Source organism: Amia ocellicauda, chromosome 6, assembly GCF_036373705.1.
Source record: "Amia ocellicauda isolate fAmiCal2 chromosome 6, fAmiCal2.hap1, whole genome shotgun sequence".
In the NCBI taxonomy this organism is placed as follows: domain Eukaryota; kingdom Metazoa; phylum Chordata; class Actinopteri; order Amiiformes; family Amiidae; genus Amia; species Amia ocellicauda.
The window spans coordinates 31707935-31719982 of NC_089855.1; the positions used below are offsets into that span (position 1 = coordinate 31707935).

A 12048-nucleotide genomic window follows, 5' to 3' on the forward strand; every position below is an offset into this window, starting at 1 on the left:
GCTTTGGGAAGACTCTCAGTCACAGTTTTGACTTGGTCACAGCTGATTTAAACTCCCTGCAGCATTAAAAGCAAGTCGGCCAACTAGTCAGATCAGCCTCATAAAGCTGGACTCACAAAAGCTTTCACGTGGTTTCTTGCTTCCATTGCTGCCTCCGGGACTACGTCTCCTTTTACAATGATACATAACAGGTTAACACAGAAACACAGCCCCCCTATTAGAGGGTATGCGGCAAGCAAGACATTAAAATGATGTGAAGGACTCTAAATACACAAGCTCCCAGGGGGGATAGAAGATAAACTGAACTCATATAACCGTGGATCATTGACTCCTCTGGGGGTTCTAGGGATGAAGCCGTCTTCATTGGTTGTATTGGCTGATCTATGTTGTGTACATGTTAAACGGGATGTGTTGTACCTGTTTGCGATGTAATCATTCAGTGACAAAAGGTTTGTGTGTGACCAGACCAATGTGAATGCGTTACGGCTACTGTTTGTCTCAGAGTTAGTACTGTGAATAGGTGTTGTAGGTTCAGGCGTCTACGTGCTTTGTTTATATTATGGAGCAAGTTCATTCCGTTTAAAATACTGGAAAAAACAACAACAAAACAAGTACATATCACACAATCCTGTCTACATTTAATAAACTAAACCTTTTCACTTTATTTGTGTCGAAAAGGAAGCAATTTTTTTTTTTTTTAATGTCAGGCCAAGAAGTTGTAATTTCACACATCAACAGATTTCATTGGGTTTTTTAATTTTTGTATTTGCATCTGTATTTATCTAATTTATCTAATTATCTGAGTCTTCTATTTAGCTTTCAGATTTGTGTAGACATAGACACATGCATTTCTATTACAGCAATCCACTCAAACATAATCCCCATGTCTGAGCAATCACTCAACTTTTATGTCCATACACACTGAACTCTTTGTCGCTGTGCCAAATGTTGACCTTGTGAAAAGCTTGGAAAATACCAATACCAGTGGACACATTTTGTGCCACTTTTGAAGTGGGAATATGTTGTCAGCATGGTGGCCCCTCAATTCCTTTGCCCAGTAATGGGACCAGTGGTCTCCCACCCATGAAGAAAAGCCCCATTGTTTACCCCACATCTGAAATTTCTAAAGACTGGGAACACATGTTCGTTATTCATCCATAAAGCAATTATCTTTTCACATTATTTAATTTGATCATACATATAATCAATAATCCTCCCTCCCTGGTCCATGTGCAGTGCAGAGCTGTTTAATACATTAATTTGATAACTGAAAGTGTTCGAACCTGTAAAACTCCCTGCCTGGCTACATCCCTTTCTAAAGACTAAAATATCAAACGTGTGAATACAGTTGAAAACAAATAACATCTGTCTCCTGAGACCGAGACCCCCCCACCCCAACTTGTTGTACAACCCATTGATAAAAATCCAGACCAGAGTTTTGGCCAGAGTTGCTGAGCTGGTGTAAATAGCAGCCAGTTCCTAACCCCCATTACATTCGCCAGTGGCTCTGCAACAAAGGCCTAGCCCACATTCCTAGCAGGGCCGAGATCTGTTTGTGTTACTGCTGGGGTCTCTGAGGTGGAAAAAGGGCCACGCTGTTAAATTGCATAAGCCACCCTGTCACTGTATAGCACGGCGGGATTATATTAATTTGGCTGTCCACACACCAACGTGGAAGTAATCGCATCTTTCTTGGGTCAGCGGTAGGTGGAGAATTGGGCAATGGCTCCTTTGTTCTTGGGTTACAGAAGAGCAGGGTGGATAAATAGATTATCAGGGTACCCCCCCAGGCAAAACATGGTAAACTGTAGTTATAGGTTTGTACAAGTGGTGCAGCAGAATTGTTAGCAAAATACCCCAATCATCTTCTATAAGGCACTCTTGTTTATCCAAGCTGCAATTTGATTTTCCATTCCCGAGTGGTCAATGGGCATTTCTCCTCACCGTCTTCAGTTAAAGAGGGCTTGTCCTGGTTTTGAAATCATGTTTGTTCAAAATTAAAGAGATGGGGATCCCAGTTGCATTTTTGTATATATTTCCTGGGACATATACTAAATGAAACAGATAGGTGCATGTTGTATTTGAGTCCAACCTACTTCAATTTTATTATTTGAGAAAATGGGAGACTGGAAAAGTGTGTCCTTGCCCCTAAAAAGACCTTTCAAAACACTCTGTTCACATAAAAATGAACCACTTAGTCATCGAAAGTGGTGATGCTAAGTTGAGCTTTCAGATGAATTTCCTAGAATTTAGGTTGCATTCCCCAGTGTAACCCTGGAAGACTGCGCAGGCTGAGTTTAACTGGAACAAACCCACACAGGAAGGCAAAACACAGCATTAGAAATTAATGTTATCCATAGAAATGTGGAACCTTGGAGAACATTAAGTTACATAGGATTAGCAGACAGTGTTGGCTGATATAAGAGATGTATTTTATAGGGTCATGGTCACTTCCTGGCACTTCCTGGATAGTGCAGCTGGAGTCTTGGGTGTGATGGAAGGGTGGTCCTGAATGCTCCAACAACTCAAGACTGGTGCTTCTCTTTTGAATACTGGCGTCTTCGCACCACAATTAAATCTAGTACTTTGATGTGTCTTTTACAAGTGCAAACCACCCCTTTGCTCGAGCAAACAACACAAGCACATTTTCTTACCAATCAAGTGTCAAACTGTGTTTTCTTTAGTGTTTTGTCATGTCATCAGTATAGAGAAGAGCCAATTGCAATTGCTTATTATATACTCAGACAGGTTATTCATTTAGTTTTGCAGAATTTGTGAAGATACAGTTTTGCATTTCTGAAGTTTCTGTATATAAATTACTTCACACCAACTGAATATATTGTCCCGCACCAGTGAGATGTGGAGGCCAGTTTGGTTATGCAGAAATGTTACACAGAAAAGTAATTAAAGCAACTTTTAGTGTGTGAACTTTCAATGACCTATTAACTACATTTCTGGTTAACAATAAGTTGTTATATACTGTGGTCTATAATGACTTACCTGGTTGTAAAGCATGCACCAAAAAATGTTTGCATACTGTATCAGCAACCCACGAACACTGAATGGTTATTCAAAACTGATACATGAACAGAAAACAGGAAGGCAGAGAGTCCGATAGCGAAACTGTTTCTCTCAAAGCTAGTTACAAAAAGAAAACGTTTTTTTTTGCAAGTTAATGAATAAAACAGTGTAACACCACTTGATAATAAACTAAGGCCCAGTTGTTTCAAGAAGAGGTGCGTACATGCATAATGCATACTTCACCATTCTTGATACTGTTGAGATGGGTGCAGAGTGGGGTTGGAAAGACAAAGAAGAAAAAATCTCCCTGCAGCCGCACAGTGATAGAGTACGGAGCCCAACAGCTTGATTTAGCAGGAGCGTTACCGTCCCCCCCCCCAGCACTGGCACCGTGTCTTCTATCCGCTAGTGGGGCAGACTGTCGTGTGCAGGTCACGCCCTGTGCTTTCTGCTGACAGGAGTACCCCAGCCATGACATCATATCATTCCAGCAAAATCCAGGCTAATACCTTCATTCTGTAAAGCAGGTATATATAGAGGGTTGCAGCCCCTCCAGGCCTCACACAGCAGTTCTCCCAGCCTCCCTCCCCACTTTGAGCTCATTGTAAAGAGCAGCAGCCAGTCAAGCAGCCAGCCAGCCAAGCAGCCAACCACAATGGATATTGCCATCCAGCACCCCTGGTTTAGACGGGCCCTGGGCTCCCTCTACCCCAGCCGTCTCTTTGACCAGTTTTTCGGGGAAGGGCTGTTCGAGTACGACCTCTTTCCCTATGCCACCTCTACCATCAGCCCTTTCTACAGACAGACCCTCTTCCGCAACTTCATGGAATCGACCAATTCCGGCATCTCTGAGGTAAAACCTTCTTCTCCTTTGCTAATCTGATTTTCCTGTTGCGGTAGTCGAGACTTTGTCGCGTAGTTGCAGCTACGGTGGAAAGAGCGGCACATGCAGGAACACAGCACACTCCTCGCACAGGCTAGGGTTTTCGTCTTATAAAAGACACAATGTTAACGCTTCATGAACGTGGACCAGTCCAGTGAGCTGGACAGATAAAAAAAACAACTTCAAAACAGGACCATAACTACAAATTTATAGTCTCTCTGCTGAAGACTTAGCGACCCACAAACACATTGTTCTGCTCTGTGCTGCCCCATGGCAGTAAAACGCTACAAAAACTGATTCCAGAGGTGTGACAGTCATGTGTGACAAATTGAATAAACCTTAGCTGAAGCAAAGCATCTTTCCCTTGCAGTTATCTTTTCAGATGGGAGCAGTGCTAGAATAAACAGAAATAGAATAATAACATTCTGAAATATCAAGTGACCCTCTTCCCCAGTCACAGTCGAGCACTGTACACAGGTGACCTTCACTGCCAGTGAAGCAATGATGCCAACTTCTACAACAGAGTCGGGACACATATACTCAACCTGAGTTAGCTCACAATAATCCAGAATACGGATAAGAACTCTCTCAACGAATCAGTGACTGTTCCTCATTACATTTGATATTAAACGCTGTTTGTTTTTCTTCTTATAGAAACAGCTTTACTATTATTGGTATTGGCTTTTGTGTTAAAAAATTCTGATACTGGTAGAGCGAAGGGATGGGAAAAAAGAAGGGGGGAACCAAACAGAAGAGACTGAAAGACAAGTAGTCCACTTTCAAGACCATTTCCTGTCACTTTCTAGTGACCGTAATTATAAAACTCCCAAATGTGGCATTAGACTGCAGGCTATTAGTGCTTTCCCTTGTATTAATGCTTCCTTATTTCTTATTTCTCAGGACTAGATACCAGATATCAGAAATAATAAGTTAAACATGGAAAAACTTTTTGGGAACTGGTATCAAACAAAGAAACACATATCTGATTTATTGTAGATATTGAACTTAACAAAACAGAACCTTTGGGAGTTATGCATTTATATGATCAGACATTTGTCAAACTTATGTAATGCTTGCAGATTTAATTTATTTTTTATTTTTGATCATGTGATGTCTCCTGAGCCATATTTTGAGCCAACTCAGAAAAAGCCATGAGAGACTCAACAAAGTATCTCCTTTTGACCCTTATATCTTGATTGAGTCTTCAGAATTGAGTCTTGAGAATTTGCCTTCTTTGTCATTCAAACACATTTCGAGTCAACCCATGCTATGAATCACTCACCCTGCCCTCAACGTTAAACCCCATTTTAAAAGCCCCTTTACTCTCACACCTCGTCTGACTTGACATCCCATGTGTCACTTTTCTCGTTGTGCCTCATTCTCAGAATTAGTATGCAAATGCCTCTGAAAGACAACTGATTAACATTCAAATACAACTAGTGACAAGGAAACTAAACCCTAAACATTCAAGCCCTACCTCTACTGAGGTAAAGAGAGGAGGCAGATATGTAAATTTAGTTCAAATTTGTCATTTCTACTCTACTTTAAATACAGTGGAGAGATGTTTGCTGAAGTTCATTGTGGTGCTGTCAGTCACCATTATGCTACATAGCTGAAATCTTGTGTGTAGCACAAATTCAGAGTTTCTGATTGCTCTGGACAAATGCCATCATTAGTCTGCAGTGCTGTTTTGTTCAAGGCAATGTAACTTGTGCATAATGTTAAGAGCTTTGAAGATGCAAACTCCTTAGTAGAAATGGGAAGCTAATACAGAATACAGGTTTTAATACACGATAGCAATATGTGATCCTTATATTTTCTTATATGACACAATTGGCCCAGACCATTTTTTTTTTTATAGATTTGAAAAAGATGTTATATTTTGTCATCTTGTTATACTTAGTTTTATTTTATGTTGAAAATATATTGTAGAAAGTAACCTCAACCTATATTTGCTACCTATAAAATAAATATGGATTAAAGACTAAAATGTATATGTATCCCATATATTTTAGATATACAAACATGGGGGTACTTGTGGCACATGAAAAGTGATGGATCTCACATTTTGACTTGATATGAAAATTATATATTTGTAGTGCATGGGAACCCAGTCAAAGAACACACCCAGTGAGTTTTGCATCTGTTCGAACTAGGCTCCAAATTTAGCCCCGTCGCTAATGCAATTGCAAGAGAGCGACGGGTGCCCTGACTCAGTCTCTTACCCCCTCTCCCCTCCGGCAGGTGCGGTCTGACAGGGACAAGTTCACAATCTTCCTGGATGTCAAACACTTCTCCCCTGACGAGCTGAACGTGAAGGTTATGGATGACTATGTGGAAATTCAAGGCAAGCATGGAGAGAGACAGGTACGCTACCAATTTGCTATCAATTCACTGGCCTGCATTCTCTCACTCTATATTCTCTGTGAAACTATATTCAGTTACACTATACTCTCTGTTAAACTTTACTGTACCTCTAGACTCTCAGTTACACTATACTCTATGTAAAACTATACTCAGTTACACATTGCTCTTCCTTACGTTTCCCTCGGTCCATCACCTTACACACAGACTAAGTAGTGGAAATCAATGATTATACATCTAGTCTATCATAATCAAAAGGAGCTATTTATTGACAGACACATAAATGCTCCACAACCACTACCTCATTCCTGCATACTTCTGTTGAAGACATATTTGCAAGATTAAAAAATAAAAAGATAATCACAGAAGGTCTCATATGTGAGGGATAAAAAATTTACTTCCGCATCTTGATGTTTGTATTACGAGCTGGTTGCCTTGGCCTGAGGGGGACATGTGATAAACTCCGTCCTATACAGTCAGCAGCCTTCGAATGTGTGATCAAAGATCAGCTGCCTTGGGGCATCCTACTGCTTTTTGGGTCACGTGTAAGATAAGCATCTGCCTGGTGAAGAGGCCTTTATCATGGTGACGGCACGTTCTTCAGCCACAACATTCCAGAAAATATCAGATTCCTTCTCTGAGCGCTTGCGTTGCTCGTTCCCAAACGGTATCCTTGCCCCACCTTCTGGTCAATCCAGTGGAATTACCTAATTCATGCATAATCCCTAGTATTAGTACTGTGAGGTATAGACTAGTGTTGATGTCCTTTTCTTAAACATTGTAGTAGATGTGTGACTAAGCATCAATTAAACAAACTGTCCCCTCATTCTTGTCTGGCTTCCTCTTGGGTTTCTGTAAAGGTATGTGCAGGAATGACAGTTAGGTGCTGTACACAGTCTAGTACTGTCTCTCTCTATGCCTTACCCAGGCTATGATTAGGGTAAACAAGCATGGGTAATAGTCAGGTGTGAGTAAGGCATTCTCTCAAACACTGAACCACATTGCACGTCTTACCACTATAATCAATTCTGCGTAAAGATTGCTACCTCCAGATCCGTTCAGATTAGGCTGAAGTAAACGTTTGTCAAATTCCGGAAGACATCACACTTCCCCCACTTCCCAAGGGCAGCCAAGTGACACCATTTAAACCAAAGCACACAATGGCCAGGGAAGTACCTGGATGCAACCATGTTCTATTTCATATCAATTCCAAAATGTAATGTCCCAGGCTGCATTGCAACAGGACCAAAATTGTATCAATGATTTGTAAAAAGAAGACATTATTAAATAAATATATGGGTTTTTTAATGTAGTTCTTTTTCTTTCAGGTAGTGGTTTTTCATACAGCTTTGTGTCATAACTTGATTTCCCAGCAGACTTCCCTCTAGGCAGCTCAAATTTCCATCTAACCTCATGGGTTCAGCAAATGCCTGGGAGCTATTTTTTTTTTTCCACCGCTCTTGATATTCCAGCAGAAACCTAAAAGGCTGTTTGACTTCCCTACATATGCAGTATGAGTTGGGCTTGTGTTGCCTTCCAATGCAGAAAAAACTGTGATTCTTAATAATGCATATACATCTATTGCAGATATAAATATATATACATTTACCTGTAAACAAAATAAGAAAGATTGAATTCCAAGATTCCAAACAGCTAATGAATCTTGTTCAAAATTAAAATAATAATCTTTACATTTCTTTCTTTTAAATCTCAAATGGTTAAATAAGGAAAGTGATTTTGTATTCACGCCGATTTAAAAGAAGGCTCACAACATCTTGACATTCATGGCTATATTATGAAAATGAAGAACTATTCATGTCGGTGTCCTGATCATGTTTTCCCTAGCACCAAGGACTAAACTCCTACATCCTTGAGAAAACCCAATAGTAAAGCCAGAAGAGACTACACTGTCCCATTAACTCAGTCACAGAAGAGGCCAGTAATTTAAGCTTTTTTTGTTTCACCTAACTGCAACCTCCCTTTACCTCCTCCCACAGGTGTACAAATATGGGCTCATACCCCCCACACAAGCGATGTAGTTAATAGTTTCCTCAGCCCTACCAGTTATGACAGTTAGAAATGCCATTTCAACAAGGGTATTGTCTATGAGGATGGCACAAGAGCCTTGGAAGGGAGATACTCAGAAGTCAGACATCAGTAAATATCCCCACAACAGTGCTTTTGTCTATTTCAAAAAAAATGTTTTTTATTTAATTTATTCCCTATTTATAGTTGACTGGGGTTTCCTCTTATGTACATGTAGCTCGTTCACTCAAAACGTCAGGTTTATGCAGTGTTGTAACCTCAGTTAGCCCTCAAAGGAAAAGTTCAAAAATTCCACACAACTGTGTCTGAGCCACACCGTCACTAGAGGGCGTCAGGAGTTTCTTAAAATTTCTGTTTTGTGTAACTGCAAGGGAATTCCTGCAGACTTTCCAAAACTCTGTAAAGAATTCATACATGTCACAAGCAGACAGAGGGAAGGAGGTTTCACTGAGTGGCATCAACTGCCTGATTTATTTTGTGGGGTAGCCATGACTGCTTTCTTGGCCTACTACTCCCACAGCCTCTCCAGTCCTCAAGGAGCAATGTCTTGTTCTGGCTTTCATTCCACCTCTTGTCAATTGTCTACTTAATTGAAGTCAAATCATCTGATATTCCCAGGTCTTAAATCGGGTGCTAACTGAATGGTAGTTTAGCAACACGGCCTTGCAATACTTTTCTGAACTGATTTTTCAGCGTCTGCCAAGACCCCCTGCCCAGTGACGTTTCTCTCTCTTGCAGGACGACCATGGCTACATTTCCCGCGAGTTCCAACGCCGCTACCGCCTGCCCTCCAACGTGGATCAGTCGGCTATCACCTGCTCGCTGTCCTCTGATGGGCTCCTGACCCTCTGTGGCCCCAAGACGTCCACAGGCACAGACTCCAGCCGCGGCGACCGGAACATCCCCGTGACCCGCGAGGAGAAGCCCACTTCCGCCGCATCCTCTTAGGCGTGATCCTGCTGCCAAGGAAGGGTGAGGGGGTGGAGGGAGGCAGAAGCAGCGGGCGGGGAGTGGGGTGGGAGGTTTGTGGGAGAGGTTGGGGGACAGATTGTTGGGTTTCCCCAGTGGTTAGTGGAGGTGGAGGTGGTCCTATGAAAGCACGGATTCCCCAACCCCTCTCGATCCGCATTCACCTCCAGTCCACCCCCTTCCTTCTCTTCCTACTCCTTACCGCTTCTTTACTGAGAGCCATCTCACAGATATCAGTGTATATCTAGTTTATTTTTTTCTTTTATTTTTTTTAATATTACTATGAGGATGGATGGAGATCAGATAGGGGGATCAAGCTTAACAAACATGATATATCAAATAATTATAATAACAATAATAATATTATTAATAATAATAACAATAATCTGTGTGGAGACACTTAACTTCTGAACTCTCACCTAATGCAACCATAACCTCAACTCCCCTACAACAACCGTGGAGTCGAATTGGTACCAATGATAAAATTGGAAATGGAAAAATCACTAGGCCTCTCTTGACCTGCCAATAAACACAAACCAAAGAGAGAGGACACATTTGGGGTACTGTCCAAGAATTGTCCAGGTTACATTTACACCTGACTACAAGGTTGGTTGTGGGAAATTAATGCTGACTGATCAAATTGAGCCACACAGCGACACTTCCTGGTTTCCCAGAGGCCAGAGTGAGAAAAACTGGGGAGAGTTCAGTCTAAGTGCATATTGATGTGTGTCAGAGGATTTCTTAGAAAGAAGGATTACACCCCTGGGATATGTTCCTACTGAGCCTTCCACCTCTGGGCTCTCCTCTCCTGTGTCAAAGCTTCCAATGCCTTTCTTTTGTAATCACAACTTTCCTGTCACGTAGTTTTGCCTTGTTATACTGATATCTGGCACATTATCTGAGCAGTCTAATAAAAATATCAAGTTGTAAAATTAAAAGATTTCTTCTACTTTTTTCTTTTCCAACCACTCTCCCAATGGTAACTTCTACAGCGCAGTTCCAACCCAGGGGAATTAGTGCATTGGATTAGATTACATATTAAATAATAATCATCTATGGTCATGAATGCAAATAGAAAGAGGAACATGCCCAGTAGGCAAAACTGTTTCTTCCTTCAAATCCTGGATTGCATGTGTCCTGTGTTTGGCTCACTTCCAATCTTGCTAGGGATATATACAGCGATCATGCACTCTTTCCATCTCTCTGATATATATTGTTTAATGGGGGCTTTTGCAGACACCTACGATTTGTGAATGGAACTGATGTAAAAGGCAAAGGAAGTTGTCATCAAATCAAACAAAACCCCTTTCTTAATAAGGGGATCCATAAAACATGAGAAGAACAAAATGTGAATAACACAAATCTCAAATAACCTGCCATAAATTTTAAGTCACTTAATATCCATGGCTACACAACTTGTCAACCTACGCATATTATGATCTGAGCAACCATCCAGAAAAGTTCTGAGGTTTCGTCACATCATGTCCAAACAAGGTGAATTCTGTCTCTTTTCTCTATTGAAGCCTGTGAGATGAAAGACAAAACCGCAAAATGAATATATTCTACGGTGGAAAATTCCTTTAAGGAAACTAAAATGGAATAAACATAAAGTTAATTAACAATGAAGGCGTTCAGAAGTGGGCTGCGCAACATAATGGATATAAATCAAATATGAAGGTATGATCTGATAACAGTGATTCTCCCATAACTATTTCAAAATCATTAAAACATATTGCAAAAGAATGATGTGGAAAGCTGACGAACTTCCTAAGGGTCTCACTTCAGTGCTTTTTGATCTGTAATGACGTGTTTTTCTCTCAATAAAATGTATACACATTAAGCTTATTGTCTCAGCAACGTTCAAGCAATGACTTGCTGAGGCTTGGGGTTCAATAGCCTACAATCACAGACGAGAAAGGTTCGCAGACCAGCTTATCTTTGTAATCTTAAAATGAACTAAATTGATCTAGGAGTAGCAGGAACTGGGCCAGCATGTGACATGTGTACTTGATAGCTGGAGGAATGTCAGCCACCAACTTATGAAATATAATCAATGTCAGGTCCAGAACATAAGGAGAACAGTCAAATACATCCAATATCTTTAGTTTACACCACTGGAGTGGGATTTTACTCTACTCCACATGCAGCATCGAAGAAATAAAACACACTTCACTGTTTACTTCAAGTTTACTGTGTACATGTTTAATAAGTGACCATAATGACATGACTCTCTAGTTTTGGATTCTCTGAAATGCTTGCAAAACAACAGTGAACAGTGAATAAAGCACGACTCGCTTAAAAAGTCGCTGCCCCATTTCCAAGTTGTCAATTAAAGCAAATCAACCGTTTGATGTCCTTACCTGGACTTGGCCCTGTTACATTTCATAACACTATCTTTACAGCGCTCAAGTTTATTGTCTGGAACACGTTGTGCTGAATATAGAGGGCTAATTAGCATCAATTAGCAACTTTGCTCGATCAGATGTGTGTGTGTGTGTGTGTGTGTCAGTCCTTGCAGTGTCACTCTAAGGTGTGCTAAAGGGCTTTTTTATATCCTCTATGTGGAGGAGCTGGTATATTAGAAGCTACAGAGAAAGTGCTAAGTGCTAACTGATCAGTGCACACAGGTTTAAGTTCAGGGTGGTGCGTGAGGAGCAGTGGCACAAAGTGATAAGAGGTTTGCTTCAGTATGGAAAATCCAGCGGTGCTCCAGAGGATTCTATGCCATACTCACCAGCTTGAAGCCTGTGCTGGAGACTTTAGAC

At 41.0% G+C, this 12048-nt stretch overlaps 1 protein-coding gene across 1 annotated transcript; it reads left to right on the forward strand.

Annotated features, from left to right (window-relative positions):
* Positions 1-3605: 3605 nt before the first annotated feature.
* Positions 3606-10215, forward strand: cryaa (crystallin, alpha A). The gene is made up of 3 exons (XM_066706920.1): positions 3606-3874; positions 6149-6271; positions 9053-10215. The coding sequence occupies exons 1-3, from the start codon at positions 3677-3679 to the stop codon at positions 9260-9262; spliced, it is 531 nt and encodes a 176-aa protein (XP_066563017.1). The 5' UTR covers positions 3606-3676; the 3' UTR covers positions 9263-10215.
* The last annotated feature ends 1833 nt before the right edge of the window (positions 10216-12048 follow it).

Bases quoted from the DNA above. Each gene is read 5' to 3' on its own strand.
- cryaa (XM_066706920.1), top strand. From the start codon at position 3,677: ATGGATATTGCCATCCAGCACCCCTGGTTTAGACGGGCCCTGGGCTCC. The intron at 3,875-6,148 runs GTAAAACCTTCT...CCCCTCCGGCAG, and splicing joins CCAATTCCGGCATCTCTGAG to GTGCGGTCTGACAGGGACAA. The intron at 6,272-9,052 runs GTACGCTACCAA...TCTCTCTTGCAG, and splicing joins GCAAGCATGGAGAGAGACAG to GACGACCATGGCTACATTTC.